At 39.3% G+C, this 23,568-nt stretch overlaps 2 protein-coding genes across 4 annotated transcripts in view; both read right to left on the bottom strand.

The window, feature by feature from the left end:
- Positions 1 to 2,478, bottom strand: part of LOC145493913 (elongation factor G, mitochondrial-like) — a 28,960-nt gene extending 26,482 nt beyond the window's left edge. Inside the window, exons 1-2 of the mRNA XM_081473400.1 lie at positions 2,234 to 2,478; positions 1,713 to 1,754 (exon numbers count right to left, since the gene is read on the bottom strand). Coding sequence (XP_081329526.1) covers positions 1,713 to 1,754; positions 2,234 to 2,290 — 99 coding nt within the window. The 5' untranslated portion in view covers positions 2,291 to 2,478. The remainder of the gene's footprint in view (positions 1 to 1,712; positions 1,755 to 2,233) is intronic.
- A 980-nt stretch (positions 2,479 to 3,458) lies between these two features.
- Positions 3,459 to 22,349, bottom strand: LOC145493904 (uncharacterized). 3 transcript variants are annotated; one of them, XM_081473384.1, is made up of 7 exons: positions 21,872 to 22,349; positions 19,941 to 20,030; positions 18,575 to 19,296; positions 16,340 to 16,987; positions 14,871 to 15,059; positions 14,323 to 14,346; positions 3,459 to 12,302 (listed from the first exon to the last, which is right to left on the bottom strand). In XM_081473384.1, exons 3-7 carry the CDS (start codon positions 19,278 to 19,280, stop codon positions 9,574 to 9,576), a joined length of 4,296 nt encoding a protein of 1,431 aa, XP_081329510.1. In that variant the 5' UTR covers positions 19,281 to 19,296; positions 19,941 to 20,030; positions 21,872 to 22,349; the 3' UTR covers positions 3,459 to 9,573. The 3 variants fall into 3 exon arrangements, with proteins under 3 accessions (XP_081329510.1, XP_081329512.1, XP_081329513.1); XM_081473386.1 differs by lacking the exon at positions 19,941 to 20,030 and having other exon boundaries at positions 18,575 to 19,294; XM_081473387.1 differs by lacking the exon at positions 14,323 to 14,346.
- Positions 22,350 to 23,568: the final 1,219 nt, after the last annotated feature.

The following is a 23,568-nucleotide window of genomic DNA, read 5'->3' on the forward strand; positions in this document are numbered from 1 at the left end:
CAAACACACTCAAAGGTTGAGGCATGGACATGTTGGTCAGCCAGGCCCAAGGTATGTTTTAATTGTGACAATAAGATTACAACAAAGTGGATGAGAGATACATCAAGTAACGTCCTACACGCACCAAAGCCGCACACGTAAACCCCAAAAACCTCTTGTTAGGAAAAATAGGGACCATGTACCCCCAACCAAATGTGGTGGTGCCATCTTTGGGGTTTTAAGGTTGATATATAAACAACAGAATGAAAGACAAATCATATGATGCTAATTACACAATAGGGATAAACCTTGTGCGAAAGTGCTAACTAGTGGCAAGGCTGACTGTAGAGACCTCCTCGACCGTCTCTTTTACAAACGTACTACCCATGAGCCTTTGCGTACTATGCTTGCACCCAGTTCTCTGATCCGTGTCGGCAAAATATTAATCTATGTCAATACTGATTATCACAAATAACATTTTGTATCATGGATTACTCACAGGAAATCTTCATTCCAAGATTCTTGAAACTTGTTAAATCTCACTGCTAGCTTTATGTGTGATTGCTTTTTATAACTTACTTTAGATCCCCTTCAGTGCACATGCACTCAGCTTTTTTCTTCAGCTGTGTTACCTGCTATGGGCCATTCCATTTAATATCCGCACCCCCCCTATTGAGTTATTACTTGAAACTCCCCTCAAATATCATTTTTTGAGAGGGTACCCCCTTGGATTTAGATAAATTGGCCACCCCCCCCCCCGGAATTTTTGTGACTTTAATTTCGTACTTACAAACCTCTTCAGACATCTTCAGCACATCATTTATTGGGGAAAATGGCCAATACAAAATTGAAGGATCGCTTTGCACTGTCTTTATATATAAATATATATTGTCATATTGATTTTCACAAAATTCTACTCTTCACTGAAGCCCTGAAGAAACAGAGGGCACGTAACTTATTTACAAAACATTACTTCCTACACTAATTAAAATCAGTTACTTTCAGACAAAGAAACCTAGGAAATATGACTACTCAGACCTAAATGGGGGTATTGAGAGGGTATGTCAAGTGACCCCAAACTAAGAAGGATAGCTTAACAGAATAGTTATTATCACTTGAAGATAATCATACATGTAATAACAATTATTATCTCTAAAATTTGAAATAATTTCCTTCCCATTTACACCTGCCGGGTTTTATGTGGCAAACGTAGGAGAGAATTGATTAATGGAATGGAGTGAGTGAGCTGGGGGAAACAAGAGAAAATACACAATGCTGTGTGATATTTTGCATGATGAGTAGGAAAACAGTATACATTAACATACAAACAAAGAAGGTGGAAGAAGTGTGAACTGCATGACAAAATATCAAAACTCAACATTTCTTTGTCTAATAACTTGTAAAACTGTAACTGGATAACACTGAGTAATGACATCCTTAGGGCGTAAGAGGAAATTGAGCAATTTCAGAGTATCTATCTAACCTAAATGTGTCAAAATCCTTTGTACAATGTGACATGAAATATCAGGCATCCTTATTCAATGACCCCCCCCCCCTCTCCCTCAGATTTCCCCTAACCTCAATAGGGGGGGGGGGGTGCAGATATTAAATGGAATGGCCCTATACATGACTGTGCTGAGCCCACAATGAGTCCCAGTCCCAGTTCAAAACGCAGAGAAAACAAAATGGTCGTACTGCTTAAGTTTCCACGATGTGTTTTTCTACGTACTTACCGTAGTTGCAGACGACAACAATCGACGTACCACAACTTGAGTCTACAAAACAACAGTTGATATACGATGTAATAAAAACTTCGCATCCAGGATGAAATAAAAGTTCAAGAAGAGTACGATCGAATAGTAGAATAGTACAATCAGAAATTTTAATTTGATTTCCTCCGATTCCAAGCTTGCGTCTCATATTATCTCGTATCTGACTACACGATTTCACTTTTCGATTTCGATTATATCTATCTTTGAGCTGGAGATCGACCGTTCTCGAATTCTCCAAAATAGCTTACTTTCTGATTCACCTTTTCCTCCGATTTTACGAATACTCCATTAATTCTTCGATTTTAAAACTTTACGTCTACTAAATTTCGACGCATAGCCCTGATTCTGCTGAGCACAAGCTTGTAACTTTGAAAGTTCTTACATAAGATCCACAAGAGTTGCGGTCTCTGACACGTTTCCCAACTCAAAATTCAACAATTATTAAAGAAAAAACGCAAATTGAGACAATTTTGAAATCTTACATAGCAAGCAAGTAGGCGAAGTCCACTTCGTTGCATTAGTTGCTTCGTTATACCCATTTTTCGTGTTAAATCATTATCATCGGTGCTGCGGAAGAAATTTTCGTAAGATTTTTACCAGGCGCATGTGAGCCGGCTTGCGCATGACATGAGTAAAGAAAATGCTGACCGTTTAGATACAGGACCATACGGGCTCAGTGTCTGATCCCGGTTTTTTTAAGCACGCGCGTTTTTGAGACGCGGACGGTAACCAGAAGTGAGCTACTTTCACTTTTAACTTGTCCTCATACAACCATATTCACATTGCTAAGTATCTTTTCTTCATTAAAGATGAGTAGTATAAAAAATCTGGGAGACAATACGGTCCTAGCATGCGAAATCTTCTCTTCCGGTTGCCGTCCGCGTCTCAAAAACGCGCGTGCTTGAGCTCCCTATTTTCTTCTTAGATCTTCACTTCTTATTAATATAACATTTTCTTTCTTCTTCTGTCTTCTATACTTTTCTGTCTCTCTCGTTTAATAAAGGCAAATTCTATCTAGCCGATTTCCCACCATTATTTCGTTTCCGTCAAAATGAGAAAAACTGCAAACGCGCGCGAGCTAGGCGTGCAGCCCGGTAGGAATAAAATGACTGGGTAATTCGAAAACACTGACCCCCGGTCCGCGGACCCCCCCCCCCCTACGGACCGGGTCCGCGGACTACCTATGGACCGGTCCATGGACTACCCCTACGGACCCCCTCTACGGACCACCCCCCCCCCCCCCAAAAAAAAATAAAATAAAATAAAATAAAAATAAGAAATAAATACTTCACTTATGGGTTGTCTAATAGATTACTCGTATCGACGAAATTTCGAGTATTACACTGTGCAAATGTAATTAACAACAACGACAAGCTTTATTACCAAAAAGAAAAAAATTAAACTTTACAATATAATATATTAATATAAAAAAAGAGGTAATGTTTACTCAGGATAACTATAAAGGTCGAGACAGCAGCAAAAATGTAGAAATTTTCAAAAATAATACGACTTTTTTAATTTTCACAAACATGTTTCGACGGTACATCCGTCATCGTCAGTGTGACGGTTATGAAAGTTTACAGTGATTTAAAACGTGCCTGTTACAAATCATACGTTACATTGCATTGGAAAACAATACGCTAGATAAATTTCGAAATTAACGGAAATGCTTATAAACGTGAGAAGATCTGTCCGATGACAAGTGCTCGTGCACGCGCGTGGAGAAATGTCGGCTTGTTTCGCCAACGTAACAAGCATTACAGCTTGCACAAGAAAATTTGTACACGATGCGCGTACGGAGCCTGTCAGGGAGAGGATCTTTCACGTTGAACAAGTTCTTAACTTTGAAGGTAGAAAAAACAAATTTGATGTCAATGGGTTTGCAGAATGGATTGATTAGCTTGCGCACCCTTTGTTGTGCAACACCTGAAAAAAGCCCGATGTAGGGGATCTTGAAATAGTGCTTAGGCAGCTCCTGTTTCTCGACACCTGTTGAAGGTCGTGTGTCGTTCCCTAATACTGCTCTCGTGACATAACGGTGGAGTAACACGTCTAGTACATGATCGGGATAGAGATTTTTACGCAAAATAGTAAACAAATTCTAAATATCATTGTGAAAACCCAACCACGTGTTGTTGATCTTAAAGGTCCTGTCAATGAGCGTTTTAACCAGCCCCATTTTGTAGCCAAGGGGTGTAAAGCTTAAAAAAAAATTTTTTTTTCAAATTTTTGAGTAATCTTCTCCAACCGCACATTCCCTCTGAATATGTTGCTTCAGACACGTTCACTTTTGTTCGTGAAATTAACGGCTTGTCCATGGAGGGGAAGTTTATGGTTTCGTTTGATGTGGAAAGTTTGTTTACCAACATTCCTTTGCGTGAATGTATAGACCTGGCGGTCGACTACATTACCAAAGGCAACCCTGGCATCAAACTAAGCACTTCTGACCTTAAAAGACTTTTCCTATTTGCCACCGCTGAAACCCATTTCATTTTCAAGGGCACATATTACGATCAGGTTGATGGTGTAGCCATGGGTTCCCCCCTAGCCCCCGTTCTTGCTAATCTTTTCATGGGTCACCACGAGAAGATCTGCTTGGAACAGTATAGGGATTCCCAGGTTTTATTCTACCGTCATTATGTGGACGACACTTTTTGCCTTTTCAACTCGAAACGGGATGCTGACCTTTTCTTTAATTTCATCAACAATCAACATCCTAACATTCATTTCACTATGGAGAGGGAGAGTAACCAGGTTCTTCCTTTTCTTGATGTGCTATTAAACAACAAATCCCCACAATTCCCTGTCACCACCGTATACTGCAAAAAGACCTTCACGGGCTTGCTTACCAATTTTTTAAGCTTTACACCCCTTGGCTACAAAATGGGGCTGGTTAAAACGCTCATTGACAGGACCTTTAAGATCAACAACACGTAGTTGGGTTTTCACAATGATATTCAGAATTTGTTTACTATTTTGCGTAAAAATCTCTATCCCGATCATGTACTAGACGCGTTACTCCACCGTTATGTCACGAGAGCAGTAGTACGACACACGACCTTCAACAGGTGTCGAGAAACAGGAGCTGCCTAAGCACTATTTCAAGATCCCCTACATCGGACTTTTTTCGGGTGTTGCACAACAAAGGGTGCGCAAGCTAATCAATCCATTCTGCAAACCCATTGACATCAAATTTGTTTTTTCTACCTTCAAAGTTAAGAACTTGTTCAACGTGAAAGATCCTCTCCCTGACAGGCTCCGTACGCGCATTGTGTACAAATTTTCTTGTGCAAGCTGTAATTAACAAATAAAGAAGCCTCGACTGTGCTCTGTTCTGTTGTAAAGCACTTAGGAAGCGGTAGAGCACGAAAGAAGTGTAGGGGAAAACACGAGACGTAGTCGAGTGTTTTTCCCTACTTCTTGAGTGCTCTACCGCTTCCTAAGTGCTTTACAACAGAACAGAGCACAGTCGAGGCTTCTTTATTTGTTTTATGATAAAGAATCCGATAATTTCCTCACGAATTTGGCTGAATTTTTTCAAACCAAACTTTATTTTCCAAACGAGCAAAAGTGGCGTCAGCCGTGAACTGTTCTCTGATAAAGCACGCTAAAATAAGCCAATCAGAATCCTTGTTAGAATTGTTCAAATAATTTGATTGGCTGACGAGGCGACAGCTGTCAATCACAAACTGGCCTTCAGCTAAGCTTTCAGTTTCGAGTAGTTTGAGCGGCTTTCGAGAGAAGAACGATGCCTTCGAAGTTTGCTTTTCAGTTAAATTTTAAATACGGATCTAAATGCAGGTGAAGGTTTATAGTCCAGAGGAATACGGCCATATTGTGGCCCATGAAAACGTGCACTTTTCCAGTGGAAATTACGAAACGCGGAGCTCAAAGCCTGCGGATGAAAATGCAAAATGCCGAGTCGAATTTGAACGGAGCTACAGTTATTTACGGCTTGTAGCCGCATGCAGCAAGATTGCCCGAACTAGCGTAAGAGTTAGAAAGACTAAACGGCTCCCACTGGTTCTACTCCAAGCACAGAGGAGAATATTAGAGCAAGCTTTGCACTGACCACTCGTCGGTTCACTTCGCTGCGATGACCGGAGAACGAGCATTACTACACTACATGTAAGTGTTGTTTGAGCAATTGAGCATTTTTACAAAAACAAAGCTTCTCATCGTAAACAGAGACAGTTTAGTTGTTGTTTTCTGTCGTTGTTTTACTTCTTAAGTATAATTTCTGCCTTCGTAACAAATATAATGTCTTTTATCGAAGCACTGTTTAGGTTGAGAATTTGTTTATTTCGCTACGTGTTTTGTCGGCGGGAATCTAGCAAAACTTCTTATTTTAGTACAGTTTTAACACCACTGTTGCTAACCGAATGGTCTCTGTGAGCCATATTTACTACAGACAAATAGCTCGTTTCCATTGCGTTTGTCTGAATCACAGGGGGTGTTTAATTTGGGTCAAATTTGTCAAAATTCCGAAGCAAAAATTTGAAAGCCAACTTACCGTCATCAACCCGTGCTCTGTTCTCTGATAAAGCACGCTCTTTCAGCCAATCAGAGCGCCCGTTGTATGGAAACTTTATTATAATGCTTGTTACGTTGGCGAAACAAGCCGACAATTCTCCACGCGCGTGCACGAGCACTTGTCATCGAACAGATCTTCTCACGTTTATAAGCATTTGCAGGCTTCAGAGTCGTGCCGTACCTCTTGTAACTTAGACTGTTTAGAGATCTTAGACTCTGCACCTACCAAGTACCAAGTTAAGCTTAAGGAGTCCATGTACATCAAGTGGGAAAAGCCTGACCTTAATCAACAGGTCGAACACATCAATTTGACGCTTTCCCTATAGCTGCACGCGCACGCGCATCTTTTCATTTCCGTTAATTTCGAAATTTATCTAGCGTATTGTTTTCCAACGCAATGTAACGTATGATTTGTAACAGGCACGTTTTACATCACTATAAACTTTCATAACCGTCACACTGACGATGACGAAACCGTCGAAACATGTTTGTGAAAATTTAAAAAGTCGTATTATTTTTGAAAATAACTATAAAGCTAATCGAGCTGAGTAAAACTAAGTAATGTTTAAGTACAGGAGGTAGGTTGGCACTAAAGCTTGATGAAAGCAATTAATTAGTCAATAAAAAAGAGACGAAAAGAAGAAATCAATAAATAAATAGATAAATAAAGAAATAAAAATAAATAAATAAAATAAATAAACAAATACCAATTGAAAACTCATGAACAATAAGACTGTAAGATGTTTAGCTTGACTTTGTTTTGAAACGTTTTAAGGGGGAGGTGTTTAATGCTTTCGTCAAGGTGATTCCAAACTTTTACGGCTGCAAAGCGAATGTTGAATTTACCATAGTTTGTTTTGATGGTATTGATGCAATAGGTTGATTTAGAAGCAAGCCTAGTATTGTATGAGTGTACAGATGCTACTGTTTGAAAGAAATTTTCAAAGGAAGATGGAAGAAGATTATAGTAATATATAGTGATACATGAGGAGTGCATTATGAAGGGTAACAACCCCTTACCCCACCCCCTAAAAAAAACCGAGAAGCTGCTTTCAACGTAAGGAGACGCCGATGCCAAAAAGAAGGAAAATTGTCACCTTCCATTCGTGGCTCAATCTGGCTATGGAAGATGTATTTTTATGTCGCTTGTTTGTATCTGTAATTGCGCTGAGCAAATCATGAAGCCTAGAACGAGTTCACAAATCCACGTGAGAATGGTCTGAACAAAATGGAGGGGGAAGAGCACAAATTTTGAGGCTTCCCTGCGGCTTGACGGAGGCTTCCTGGAGGTTTTCACAGTCTTTCATACACAGTATGGCCACAGCAAAGGAAATAGCAATGTGTAATGATATAACTTGCGCTCGAGCATGAACCCAAGAATGTTACATTTGCAAAATGAAACGTTAGAAATTTCGCCGACACGATCTATTAGACAACTCATAACTGAAATATTTATTTTTTATTTTTATTCTATTTTGGGGGATGGTCCGTAGAGGGGGTCCGTAGGGGTAGTCCGTAGACCGGTCCATAGGTAATGCACAGACCCGGTCCGTAGTGGGGGTCCGCGGACCGGGGCTCAGTGGTTTCGGGTTACCCAAAATGACTCGGGACTGCCCTTGGGGCTAATTGTAGGGGAATGTATTCTTTTGTAAGGTCAAGCAGTCTTTGATTTCACCCCTCTTTATGTGGGAAGGGGACGAAAATTGAAAACGTCTGTTGAGGCGGCTACATTCTAATTTGAACAGAGCCGGCTCTCGTGTAGGGATTTTTTTTTCTGTCTTTATTGCCGAAACACCTGACATCATCTTGTCTAGCAACCGTACATTCCTGACCCCAGAAGTACACTTTTTTGAGTATATGACAGACGATGAAGATAGATCTAGACGTCTTCTAGGTTTTTGGTTAGGGGCGGAGCGTGAAAGAACGGTAGAAAAACGACAGCGTGGCGAGAGAGGGGAAAAACAAGCCCCCCTCGTAGTATCTCTTCGCTCCTGCTCTTTTTGTTCTTAGCCCTACTTACCGAGAGCTTGGAAGGTAAGATCTCTTTAGTCTTGCATAGTGAAGGGCAGAAGGCTCTGGGATCGACCGAGACGGGTAACTGTTTTGTTCAAGTGGCTGCCAGTAAATCGTAATCGTTACTAAGGAGCTAACGATCGAAACGTCAGCTTCAGAAACTCGTTACGGCTGTTAATTTAATTTGATAAATTGCTAAGAGATAGCTCAGTGTTTCATTTGCCCGCCGGTCGACGCAAGGAAACACTTTCTTTAGAAACTATTAACTTTGCCATGATATTCGGCAAGCTTTAACTGTGCATGACGTTATTTAGTAAGCGTCCAAGGGAGGGCGGGAAGAGGGAGTTCTCTTAAAAAAAAATGCTACGGGGCTACTCGTCGTACCTTGTAGGGGTAAAAAAGCGGGAGCATTTGGGGTACATTTTAGGGTATTGAGCCAAAAAAAAAAGACAGAAGCTGTAATGTTTTAGAATTGGTACCTCTTAGGGGTGAAAACAATTAAAGCCACGCCCACAAAACAGGGTCTTGGTACCTCTTAGGAGCTCTTTTCAAAATTTCCGCCGAGCACCCCCGTCCTTTTAATGTGGGAGTCCCCCACCCCAGGGGTAAGCCCAACAAAACATACAACAACAAACCACTATACAAGGCAACTTTAAAACTTGATCCTTCTTTTACTGACCGTCAGGGAAAGGGGAAAATCGAGCGACTGTAAAGCACTGCTACCAAAGGGCGCTCATCATACCTTGCTGGGGTTTCCCTGGGGTTAATTTCACATTTTCTCAGTTGCTACATAACATGGTATCTCTTGGAGTTCGATTTCAACGCGAGCCGCAAATAACCAGGAACGAGTCGATATTTTGGCGGGAAATACCCCTACACGCGGCCAACGTTTAATTTCGCGGACAACCACGCGCGTGTCGAGTATGACTCGCAATTCGCGAGTGACGGGAAAGAACGTGTAACATCTTCGCGTCCTCGTGGAATCCCAAATACACAAGCATCTCCTCCCCTCGGATAAACGGCAAAGCAAACAATGACGATCTCTACACAATCTAAACGTTTATTTAGAAAACTTAACTAAAATGTTGCCCTTTTCCTGCTTAACACTTCAGGAATGACAGCGAGTTTTCTTATTTACAAACTTCATATCACTCTAATCTATTTACACAAACTTTAGCATCATATCAAAAAAAATTGTTTTCCTTAACTCAGAACATTGACAATGAGTACATGAGAATTCTAGATATTGATATTTCTTATGGTTTTTTGTAGCTATTTATATTTCAAGTTTAAAACCTGACCTGTGCTCTTCAATAAGATTTCTGAGAAATTGCTTACTTTCCTTACTTATACAATTCTCTGTCAGGCATAGTGCGACTAGTTTCCAGTTGTCGTGCTGTACTGCTTCACACAGACTGGTAACACCGGTATCGGTGATCCGACTAAACCTCAGACCTAGTGTGGTTACTTTACAGCTTGGATGCGTTAAGGCGTCACACAGACTGGTAACACCGGTATCAGTGATCCCATTATCATCCAGATCTAGTGTGGTTACTTTACAGCTTGGATGCGTTAAGGCGTCACACAGACTGGTAACACCGGTATCGGTGATTTGATTACCACTCAGATGTAGTATGGTCACTTTACAGCTTCGATGCGTTAAGGCGTCACACAGACTGGTAACACCGGTATCAGTGATCTGATTATCACTCAGATGTAGTGTGGTTACTTTACAGCTTGGATGCGTTAAGACGTCACACAGACTGGTAACACCGGTATCGGTGATCCGACTATACCTCAGATGTAGTGTGGTTACTTTACAGCTTGGATGCGTCAAGGCGTCACACAGACTGGTAACACCGGTATCGGTGATCTCATTACGACTCAGATGTAGTGCGGTCACTTTACAGCTTCGATGCGTCAAGGCGTCACACAGACTGGTAACACCGGTATCAGTGATCCGATTATACCTCAGATATAGTGTGGTTACTTTACAGATTGGATGCGTTAAGGCGTCACACAGACTGGTAACACCGGTATCAGTGATCCGACTATAACTCAGATGTAGTGTGGTTACTTTACAGCTTGGATGCGTTAAGGCGTCACACAGACTGGTAAAACCGGTATCGGTGATCTGATAACTACTCAGACGTAGTTGTGTCAATTTACTACATACTAATCCACAAATGCAATCAACACATTCGTCAGTCAATGAAACTCTGCCAAAATTTAGTTCGGTAACGAGACAGTGTTCTTTCTCTAGTGATTCACAGAGACGTTTTATTCCAGACAGTGTTAGAGATGAGCCTGATATCTCCATCTTGTTAACAGCAAAGGACTGTTCAGATCTTTGATGTTGTGCTGTAGTAGCTTCCTCTTCATTCAATGCACTAAAGACATCTAGCAAAAATGATACTGCGATGCAGTCCACATCATTTAAACCGTAAAATGGCAATTGACCGTGGTTAGAGTAGTGACGGGGATGATTCTTAATGACTTTTTTAGCAAATTCTTTGTCTTGATATTCACTGAGGCACGTTGCTCTCACAAGAAGGCGTTTACTGCGGGATGAGGATGAAATACTTTCTAGCAATTTTTCCATTAGTTCACCATTCCTTTTCTTCGACAAAATACCAGCCATGAACTGCAGAACCATTTCGAAGACACCGTTTGGAATTACATTTGACATTACAAACCAGCGAGCAGCCAAATACTCTTGAATTGTCAAATGAGTAAAACTTAAGTATTTCGTGGTTTCAAGCAAAGATTTCCTGAAAGGCGGACCACAGTGGAGAAGACCGCTTTCTTTCAAGTTTTCGATTTCTTCGACACCAAACTTTCCTTTCATCTCTCTTTCTTCAAAAATTGGCTTTCTCTGCAAAAGCAGTTCAGCTGCTAACTGTGATAATTTATCCAACGTACTTTCCACTGGATGTGAAGCATTGAATTTCTCAGGAATTTCTTTCGTCCTATACTCTGACGCGGCATTATGCTTTAGTTCAAAAATGTTCACAGCTTCAAAATAAATGTCAGTTGTTGACACAGGGAGATCATCAGTGCTGTTTGATGTTTGAAGGGCATATTCCATACAGAAACACATCAGAAAGCACAGCATAGGGATGTGACCGAAGCTAACAAGATTCTCATTCTTCATGACATGATTGAGAACAGCGTTCTTCATGGTGTTGTTTTCTCTGAAATAATTTGTAATGAACTCTTCAACCTGTTGGGGAGAAAACCCTGCAATTTCCACGTACCGGTCAAAGGGAAGTCCTCCCATCTTATCAGATTCATCAGGCCTTGATGTGATCATAACAACAGAGTCTCTTAACAGTTTTCCTTTGATGAGTTTGGTACACAGTGTGGCGACAGGCATTTTCTCTTTAGCTGTATTTTGGTACCGTTTTTCCAATTCACCAATGATGTAATCTTGTTGTGAATACTCGTCATAACCATCAATAATGATCAAAACCTCTTCAGGGTGATTCACAATGTGTTCAAACAACGGGTCATCAATGTTTGAGCTATCATCCAATACTGTAGAGCAGTTTAAGAGCTCTTGCAAAGACAACTGGTCATTTTCAGTGAGATTCAGTTGACGGAATGTCAACAAGTACACAAATTTAAACTGGTTTTGTGACTGAAATAGCTTATCGTCAGCCCAATCTCTCACGAGCTTTTGACAAAGCAGAGTCTTTCCAATCCCTGCTTTCCCAGTAAGAAGAATACGTTTAGGGCTTCGTTCATCATTGGTAGTGCCAATGAATATTTCTTCACAGTGTTCTACTCGAGTACCACTCACTTGCCCAAAATAATGCAGCTGGTCACTTCTTGTTGATCCCATGGCTTCCTTATTGAGGGCCTTTCTACCACGTTGTATGAGAACACTAGTAAATATGTCATCAGTTCTCACATTAGAAATGGTTGCAGAGGCCATCAGTTTGGGCTGGAACTCTGTTTGACTTTTTACAGATGTTTTCAAAGCTCTTGTGTAAGCACTCACAGCTATATTTTAAAATAAAATGACAACATAAACAAGTAATTCAAGAATTAATTCACAATTTAAAACTACACTTTAAGTCTTCAGCTATTGTGACAAACATTGTAAGAGCAAGCTCAAAGATCAAAGATGAGAAGCTTAAGTTAATCCTAAACCCATTTCTCATCAATTTACCATTATTTATAGAAACTAACTGACATTCTATGCCCTTACAGTTCGTTAAATAAGATTTCAGTTAAAGGTTGTCACTTTTTTAATATTGCTAAATTATGATGTCAATGTTTGGAGAATTTTCTTCTGTTTTGCCCTTCGTTTAATCAATGATCTACCTTATTACATGAAATTTTCGCGACACGTTAATTTCGCGATTTTGCGAAAATTTTGCATTTTGACTCACTTTAATTTCGCGTTTTTGAGTGAGACACACTATATTTCTTTGTCAATGTTATTTTAGATGTCCCTGAATTTGATCAAACAACTTAATCAACAACGTCCAAATAAACAGAAACGCAACTGATTATGTAAACAGTAACAAGAAAAATGTTCTCACATTGTCTACAAGGCAATTGAAAGGTTTAAGCAACTAGTGGAACAGCACTACAAGGAGCCAGTAAATGGACAGTTTGCGGATTGTACAAAAGAAGTGCTACCTGGAGTAGAGACGGAAAGTGGTAGTGATGAAGAGGGCCAGAACATTACCACAGAATAGTTCAAAATGATTGTTATAAACGTGTGTAATGGTAATAAAGTCGCTTTTTTAATTATTGACGTAATGCGAGTCACTTAATTTTCGCATCATGTTAATTTCGCGACATTTAATTTTCGCGTCACTTAAATTTCGCGAGTTTTTTTAAATCGCGAAATTCGCGAAATAAACGTGTCGCGAAAATTTCATGTAATAAGGTAGTATATGTGCAAATCGAATGTTATAATTCACGTTCATATCTGTCAAAATATTGTTTTTCCGTCAGTTGACATACCAATCTAGCCTAATCATCCATCAGTTAGTATAGGTAATCATACGGTTTCGAGTTGAACTTGGAATTAATTTGCACGAGTGAGTTTTTCAAAAAGCTGAAATTGCACGAGCCGCTTCGGCGAGTGTAATTTCAGCTTTTTAAAAATCTCACAAGTGCAAAGTAATTCCAAATTGAACGAGAAAAACCGTATGATTACTTATTGATAATATAAACATGAAAAAATTTGCGTGGAAGAAGTGCCGGAAGACCTTTCTTGAAGCCATTTTTTCTCATTTGAGAAAACATTTTTCAAAGTTCCCGCACAAAATTTTCGTCATCATTGTAAGTAACATCATTGGTTTAGAAAATTTCCTATTGTCTTTCAGCCAATCATAATCCAGAATTACGATGTGTAATTTGCACTGGTGTTACACTTCTTGCACTGGTGTTACACTTGAACTGCACTACTCTCAGCCAATCAGAATCGAGTAATTTTTTCATGTATATTAGTAATGCTCAAATCGGGCTGCTGATAGCCAATCACGTTCGAGAATTTTGTTATAGTTTTGATAATACTAATCAACAATGATTTAGATAAACATACACAGGCAAAAACTAACGATAGACAAATCCGACGTTTCGGCGACATCTTGGCGCCATTGTCAAGGGAAACTAATTAAATATGCGATTTCAAGAGTAACTAAGAGTTAACTTATGCAAATTAGTAACTCTGAACTCTTAGTTACTCTTGAAATCGCATATTTAATTAGTTTCCCTTGACAATGACGCCAAGGTGTCGCCGAAACGTCGGATTTGTCTATCGTTAGTTTGTGCCTGTATATGTTTTGATAATAATAACAATAATAATAATAATAATAATAATAATAATAATAATAGTAGTAGTAGTAATAAAGTTTTATTAATAATACTAATAAAAGTAATCATAATAATAATAAATACTTAACTTATACTGCAAAAAATAGATCAGCTGAATTTAAATATAAACCCAGCTGGTATAAACGTAGTAGAAACCACGTTTCATTTATTTCAACTATTTAATTCTCACCTGGAGTCTGTGATCCATTTGCATCTACAACATATAATCACACCAAACAATTATTAATAATAATTATCAAATAGTAACCTGTCTAACTAATCAGTTAGTGGGATAAACTATCTCTTACTAATCGAGCGCAAGGGCTGTGCTGGGTAATTATAGCCCAAGATTTTACGAAAACGTACAACGGCCACTATCCCCCAGTACTGCTCAAGCGAGCTTAGTAGGCTTTTTATTGTCTTTCGAAAGCAAAAAATATGGCACTTGTTGGTTTAAAAAAAAAATACACGCCCTACGGCCATTTCCATGGGAATGGTGCGAACAGCAAAATCCTGAGAAAGAACACTCAGATTTACCTGAAGACATCTTAATTTTAGCATACACGTTCACAATTAAACGAGCCCCAGGCTCACTGGTGAAATGTGTCTAAATAAAGTACTTACCATTAATTAATTAGTTAACAGCTACATGTAAGTATGTTTTAACAAAAACCAAAAAAGTTTGGCTTATTAAGATGTGATGACGACAGAGAAGGAATGGCAGAGAAGAGGCATTACCTGGATTATAATGGGGCCAATCTTCAAATATGACAGCATCACTTAGAATGTTTGCCACAACAGAAGCAGCCATTACACTCGCAAATGTTCCCCACTCGTCATTTGAAGATTGACTGCCATCTGCATAGTCTTTGATGCCTTTGACCACAACCCACTCTGTCTTAAGATCATGAGCTGCTGCAAAAACACCTGCAAAATCAGAACATTTGATCGTAAATTTAAACAATAAACCACAGGTTTTTATGGTTTATAGGCTGATAAACCACGCGGCACAAGAAGAATTCGCAAATGACGAGCTGCAGGCAAGTGATTTACGAATTCTTCGAGTGTTCTTCCAACATCCCAAGTTGTTTATCAGCCTATAAACCATAGAAACTTGTGGTCTATTGCTTTTATATAATAATTTAGAAGACACGCAAAATTCACATGAGTTTACTGGCACAATAAACCATAGTCGATTGACCAATCAGAGCGCGCACACTGATTTGATTATTGTATAAAAAATCTATAAATGGAAATTTGCTGTGGCACATCCCATGGAAACGCTCTTTGCCCTTTGTTTCTAGATTGAATTGTACACACCTTTTAAATTTATAGACTTTACTTCAATTTACAGTCAACAAAATAAGTAAGAAAATACATATTAAATAAATACAATTGGACCTTGCTGTTTGTTTGGAGGTTAAGTACGTGTATAGCCTTTGCAGACAGGTTTCCTCTACCAAAGGTCAAATGAGAGAGAACTCGGATTCCAAAGCAAAGTACCAACAGGTTTTTGTTAGACTTTAAAGATCCAGCAGCTTATTATACAATTCACAATAAAATGAATCATAGTTATTTAATAGATTGTTTTCCTCGTGTGGGGTAAACTCTTACATGGGTCATTATTTCATCCTTTCATACAGACAACTCTCAAAAGTAAGGACCCTCATTACTTTCAGAATTAACAATCTCTGGGGCTCGTTACTCACTTACTTTTGGGGAGCAAAAAAAGGTTATACACATTGTAAAGTTGGCTTGAGTGAGCTCTTTTCACCAAATAAAAGGCAGAAATTTGTAAAAACAGTTGAAATAACCGTTGAAGGTGTACTGGACAACCTTGTGGGGAATCAGCCATTGTGGAGGAAATCAAATTTTTCTCTAAATCAGACTCAGACCGGGAAAGCTAGTCAGTTACTGTAAACTGTTTCTACTCAATTAGGCACTGTTATGTTAGTCTGGGAGAGGGGGGGGGGGGGTTGTGATGGAAGGCTCGTTAATTACGGGGGAGGAGTTGCTTCTTTTGAGTGGTTGCTAGTGCCTACTTTCAGGCATTATTAGCAGCTACAAGTTTTTTATGTTACTTTAGGAGGGTCGCTTCTACCAGGGGGTTGTTACTTTTGGAATTTTATGGTATTGAAACAAAAGGACATTTTACACTAGAGTAACAAAAATTAGAACATCTGTCTAACAAATGATTAAATTCTTACCTCCCCCTTCCATCTCAACTGCTGTTGCTTCAGGATATCTCTTAATAATCTCTTCATATGGCCATCCACCACTGTCGGACATTTGGATACTCAGGAACACCCCATCACAGTGTACTCTCACTTCCTGCTCATCTGGCTTTTCTAAAGGCGCCTTCCATCCATCAGCAATATGTCTGATGAGGTTGCCAATATCTCTGCCTGGGGGAGTTTTGTACGAAGGTGTTATTAACTTTGCAGACACAACTACATCTCCTAGTTTGGACTTTTCACAATTCAAACCACTGCAAGCGCCAACAGAAAATACAGCTCTGGGTCTCAGCACCCTGACTGCATCTTTTACAACAGATAAAGAACTTCCAGGATCAGCTGAACCTTTGGAGCACTTCACTAATGCGATCTTCCTTTTCTCTCCATGCTCACTACCAATGCATCCAAAGTATACATAGCCAATGTTTTTGTCGTAACTCTTAAAAGGTTTCTCCAGATAGGAAAAACAGCTTAAGAACTCATCATCCTCCACTGTCATTAACAGAATGTCGATCAGGAGCTCAACAATGTTCCAAGGGCTTGAGTTGCATGGAAGATCACTCATCTTTGGAATCTTCACGTTGAGCTGTGGTGGACATTCCAAACTTTCCGTTTCGGTCTCTAGAAGAATACATTAACCAAATAACAGTTTGTAAGTAAACATAATATATAGTTACATGTATATTCAGAGCAAAGGTCCTGAACTTAAAAACTACAGTATATCCATGCAGTTCTTCTGAGCCCACACGACAGAGGTCTCCTCCTCCAACTTTTACTAAATATATCACGTAATAGATGTCTCTTACACATTTGATTTATAAACGAGAACCAGTGATTAATATACCCCTTTGACTGTAAATATTATGTTATGTAAATTTTGTGTCATTTGCAAGAGCATATACATGTATGCAATGCACATTTTTCAAAAATTACAGTCAAACCTACAGGGGAAGGTACAGTGGCCTAATGTTTAGTGTGCTCACCTCTGGATTGATCAGTGCGGGTTCAAGTGCTTCAAGTGTGACATACATGTTATGTGTTGGGTTGAATGGGCAAGACACTTTACTCTCACAGTGCCTCTCTCCACCCAAGAGTATAAATGGGTACTGGCAAAATTATTTAATACTGGAGGGTAACCCTGCATTGGACTAGCATCCCATCCAGGAGGGGGGGGGGGGGGGGGAGGGAGAAAATACTCCTAGTTGCTTCATGCTACAGAAACTGGAGATAAGTGCTGGCCTGACGAACAATCATGTACGTTTTAACTGCCATTCACAGACACCCTCAGGACAAGAAAAAGTGTCTGCTTAAGAAAGGTTCCTGCTTGTGAGAGGTTAAAAATACAGTGTTTATATGTGGCTGGGACCATTTCTAAATGTCTGCTTATGGGAGGTGTCCACCTACAGGCTGTTGGGGTGTTGGGGGAGGTTTGACTGTGTCATAGTTATGGATGGCGGATAAATAAAAATGTTGATAAATAAATAAGCCAGTGAAAGAAAATCCATGCATGGGTGGTTACAGAGATCTTTAATATTCTGCATCTAAAATCTCCAATTTTCTTTCTTAAACTTCAGTGAAACTAGGGCACAAGATAAATTTGTCTCCTTTACTTTACCAGACCAACTGCTTTTACAACATTCATAGAAAACAGACACCATAAAATGACTTGCTGTCATTTTAGAGGTGTTGTTGTTAAAGCAAGCAATGGAAGGAAAGAAAACATAGTGGGGTTGGTAAACACAGCAAACATCAACTCCTCTGCATTATATACACTCTCAGAGATTCAGTCCTTGACTGCCAATTATCATAATTATAAATCTTGCTCTAAGAATTTAGCTTGAAAACTCATTTTGCAACAACTAAACTGAAACCGTTGAGAAGCGTACAAAATTTAGGATCAACATTAGCTAATCAACAAATGGCAAAGTTTCCTTCAAGAGGTTCGCAATGCCTTGCACTTTGTTGAGTTTTTCAGTTTTGTTAAGATCTTTTGTTCATACTCTTCAATGTTATTGGTTTCTTTGAGAGAAATCACTATCCTTTGTTTTCAAGTAATGTTCTGATTGGTAAACTCTCCTCCAAGTGGTCCAGTTGGAGTTGTCACACTGTAAAATAGGTATAACTAAACAACAAGGACTGATAGAGAAAATTATTTTCATGCATTTAGTTCATAGCATTTAAACTTTTAAATAAAACGAATTTACCAACCATCAATTCCTGTTCTCCTTTCAGACCTGACAATCGATTCCTCTGAGTCTTGTAGCTTGCTCTGCTTTTTACCTCTGTCATCTTCTTCTAATTTATCCTCAATGCTGTTGTCGTCCTCCACCCACTGTTTGAATAGTTCCTGGTAATGTCCCTCAAATTCAGGCCCCATGATTTCATTTTCAAAATCATCAATAGCATCTCGGTAGCATGCTCCTCCCAGTCGTACCAAGGTGTCTTTGATTTCCTTCCAGTAGCTACAAAAGGCCGCATCATCAACGGAGGCATTGCTGGCATAACTGTAAACTGTGTTCCTGTAGAACTGGATGTGAGCGATGTCAGCCTGAGGAGTTGTGTCTGTCACCAGAGGACAGTTACTCCAGCCAGTGGCAGGAGGGACCAGACTACAAATATTCCTTAGTAGAATTACTAGTAAGGTGGAGTCAAAGTCTCTTGACGAAACTGAAGATTTGATGACAGGATATAGTTTCCTCCACTGTGGGGTACTTAGAACCCTTTTCTTTTGAAGTGATTTTAATTGAGCATGAATCTGACGATCAGCCAACACTGAGTGAAGGCTTCCAGGTGGACGTACTCTATCAAATGTCTCTCTTAGAACCTGCCATCCAACATCAACCAGAAGGCGACAGAGCCGTTCGTAATTATTTGCTTGTTTGGTTGAAGGAAATGATGGTGCTGCAGAAGACATTCATAGAAAATGTTCTCTGAAAGAAAAAAAAAAAACACAGTGAAGTGAGATTAATAATTTAAAGAGGAACACTTTCCAAGAAGGGCAGGGTAGGGCAGTCAGTCTTAATAACACACCAAGAATGGAAAGTTTAGCTTTGTCATGAAAATCATAAGAAGGTCATACAAATACATGTATATGTTAACATGAAGGAACTATCATATATTAATATTTTGAAAACTAAAAAAGCTTCTGTCACCTCCAAATCTAAAACATTTGAGGCGACCAGTTTAGTGGAAAATTGCCCACAAATTAAAACACTTTTCGGCTCAGACCCTCCTCCTCCCACCCTGATTTACAGGGTTCTTAACTCCCTTCTACAAATATTTCCAGCATGCCATCTATAGGGGAAGGGAGGGGAGGATTTTCTTTCTGGAATAACCCACTTGGGGGGGGGGGGAGGGATGCATGGATATTGTATGTCACCTTTTTTGAGCGCATGTGACCTGTTGAATGTTTCCTTGGCTAAATCACCAATATAGCCAGGGCTGGAAATAACGCTGGATAACTGCAAATGTTGTGAAAATGTTACCATATAGCACAAGTACACATGAAATCACACCAACATACATGTTGTATGCTTGATATTGAGTAGTTATTACCTGAGAGCAAACTTCTTACCTCACGCTAATGCATGCATCATCTTCTGCACCTACATCAGGTCGGAAATGTTGCAAGAGGAAGCAGGTTTATTTAATTGGTGAGCAGCACCTGAGGAAGAAAAAATGTAATATTATTTGCAAAGAAATTGGGATCCCAATTGCATATTATTCAGCAAATAACCAACTGGATTCACTTGATTTTGAAAGAGATCTGATGCAAGCCAGGGAAGGGGATCCTACGCTTGTCAATTGCAAAAGTGAAGGAGAGCGGGAACAATGATTTTTCTACGTTTGAAACAATTAATTACGTAATGGGTGATTCCAAAAAATATCCATACCCTACCACAAGCCTGCAAAGAATTTTTGTCTATAAGCAGGTCATTTGTCAGGCCAAGGACAAGTTTTGACCTGACAAAAAGCCAGTCTGGTCAGGCAAAATTTTTTGTTTGTCATGGGAAATTAAAAATAAGAGACATCTGAGACATGTTCAAATGTTGGTTGCAAATTCAAATGGCTTGAAACTAAAGTCAACTGAGTGTAAAATCGATACTAGCACCAGAAAGAGGACCTTTACCTTAAGTTAGGTATTATTTCCCTTTTGAAAATTTACAAATTTACAAATGTTTGTGTCCCTATTTTGCCTTCACTCACTCAATCACATGTGTATTCTGTATTTTCCCGTGTATCAAGTTTCTCACAATGTCTAAGGAAAATCACGGGAAAATCCCGAGTGGACAGATTGTCAATATAAAAACTCCCAATTACATTCAGAGACTTGAAAATTGGCTGAAATGAATTCTTCGACTTCTTGTGAAGGCTAGTTTCCCCTGAAAATTTTTGGGGTCAATCGAATAAAAAAACTGCGTAATTGGATGAAAGTTGAATTAAAAGTGGTTGTGACTACAAAGCGTGACTAATTTGTACATTCACGCTTTTCACAAAAGCATGTCTGTGGCACGGAAACTAATTCAAACTGTATTGAACCACAGACATAAAAAAAAAATTAAAGAGCCATAAAACTGATTTTTGATCATAAGGACTACAATCACATCTGCGTGTAAAATGGTTACATTTTAGCGGTTTTAAAGTTTGTAAAAGCGATTGCATTCAGATACACAAAATGTGAGAATTTGGGCCATGTATCCAATTTGCATAATACTTTAATCGGATCAAATAATCCCACAACACTTGCAGATAACAAACAACAAGTAACAAAATATGACCTCTGAGTTAAGCAGTTTTTCCAACAAACATAATTTACACTAAATGGGGCTTCACGATCTTTCATGACACACCGCAAAATGAGTAAATCAACACACCACCTGAATAGTGGCATTGATGTGGCGTGTTTACAATTTGATGTGACATCTCAGACAACGCATTGCATGTGATAAAATTACTTCTCAGAAATGGAAAAACAAAACTGATAACAAAGCGTCTATGAAATTTCATAACTTTGCAAAGCTATAAGTTTGCAATTTTTGAAGAAAAGACTAACAAACTATGACAAATTATTAGTTCTGCGGTGTTCTTTTCAGTAGTATCGACAGATTTTCGCTACATGGCCAATATTAAAAGATACAATGAGAAAGAACTGTCTGGAAAGGTCTAATAGACTTATCATGGAGCGAATTCAAAATGCTAACTTCGCTTGATCTCTCTTATCTCAAATTCACCATAATAAAAATCTTACAGACTGACGAACGCCAACACAATTCGTAAACTTTGTACTATAAGTTCCTTGCGAGAAGATGAAGCTGAAAAAGTTCTTAAAACGTGGATGGAAGAAGAAATCGTAGACATTGATAATTTACGCTTACACTGCAGATTTTCATCCGCTCGCCGAAATACTGTTACTGGTCGAGTTTCTAGTGTCACTAACTAATACACCCTCGAAAAAACTAACAGAGATTAAAAGTTGCACACTAACAAACGTAAAACACTAATTACCTGACAGTGAAGTACCTTCCTTTGGGAATAGAACGGTTCAGGCGCTAGCTGACTTCCGCCAAACCTCGCTTCACCATCGACATTAACTCTGGAACTTAGTTCTCCCCGAGGAGAAGGATATTTTACAAACTCGATCTGATTGGTTGAAAACCCTAACAATAGCCCACAAGGAAAAACAAAGGGGATATCTCACAGGCAACCCAAACATAGAAATTAAACACAGACGGGAATGGCTACCCAAACACACGCACGTGGACCCAGCTGCAGAGAAATTTGGCAAGAGACTTGTGCGACGAGTCCAAGAAGCGTCTCTGATTGCTTGAAATTAGGGGCAATAGCATAGCCGATGGGCCGGGCGTGGGCGCCAGCATCCCATCCTGTAGAAATACTCCTAGTCGCTTCATGCCACTGAATAAGTTCCAACTAAACTAACTGGAGATAATATAATATATAGGCTAGACTGCCTTTATTTATTTTTTTGTTTTGTTTTGTTTTGTTTTTTCTCACCATCTCTACACCTTTAAAACCTCGAAAAACAAAACAGTGTGAAATCCCCTAAATTCGCTATCATTAATTCGCTATCCCCTAAATTCGCTGTCTTAATTGTGTTCGGCTCAATACCCTAAAAGGTTAAAAGGTACCACAAACACTCTCGCTTTGGAGCTTTTGAGTCTGAACACCCTAAACCAAAACCGCTTTTTTTAACCCCTAAAAGATACGATGAACAACCCCGTTCACTCGCTCACGAATTCCGCCAGCTACAAATTTGTGTGCCAGTCGGCGGCGTCAAGAAAATATAATTTTGTCGCATTTTTTGTTTCGCAGCTTTGAGGTCGTCACGGTTTTAAAGCGATTCCAGTGAGTTTTAAGATTCACTGCTTTCCTCTTTTTCTATCATTTCTCGAGAAAAACAGTGAATAACTTCACTGGAATTGCTTTGAAACGGCCTCAAAACGGAAACACAAGTAGCACACAGAGGTGTCGAGGTAAGTCGTTCTAATTGAATTTCTTTTCAATATTTGGAACTGTTATAAACGATCGTTACATTCGCATACACTCTCTTAAATTTACGTTGTGTCGCGCAACTGAGTGTAGTTTGCCGTTTCCAGAGAGCTTGGGAGACCTGTGTTTGTTCTATGTTTGAGTTGGAGTTCGCGTGGCGGAACGTGGAAGGTCTGGGGGAAACAGAACTCACTGTTTCCCTTAGAACCAGTCGTTAATAAGTCCCCGATGGAGAAGAACTAATTTTACTTAGTAAGTCGATCTGATTGGTTGAAAACAGGAAGCAATAGCATAAGCAAAACAAACTCACATGCACACAGGGTTTGGTTTAGAGTTTCCTGGACCTTACCTTATTAGTAGAAATTACCGTTTCATGAAATTAACGAAAATTTTAAACATTCGCTTTAATTCAAGTCGCGGTGAATTTTGTTATCTTTAATTTCGTCGTCGATTAAGTTGATCTTTGATTTCCCAGAACTCAATTTCCAATATTTTGCCCCAAATTTTCGATATCATGCCATTTCAGACTCATACAGGAATTGTACGAATGGCTTGGGACAGACAAAGGAAAAAGCATTATTTTATCATGGTAGAAATCCGCTTGTCTCCTGATCACTGTGAAGGGCTCAAAGCGGCCAGATTTCCCCGCTTAACCCCTACGTTAGTGACAGTTCCACGAACATTGTTTGCTTTTC

This window comes from Orbicella franksi, chromosome 7 (assembly GCF_964199315.1).
Source record: "Orbicella franksi chromosome 7, jaOrbFran1.1, whole genome shotgun sequence".
NCBI lineage: Eukaryota > Metazoa > Cnidaria > Anthozoa > Scleractinia > Merulinidae > Orbicella > Orbicella franksi.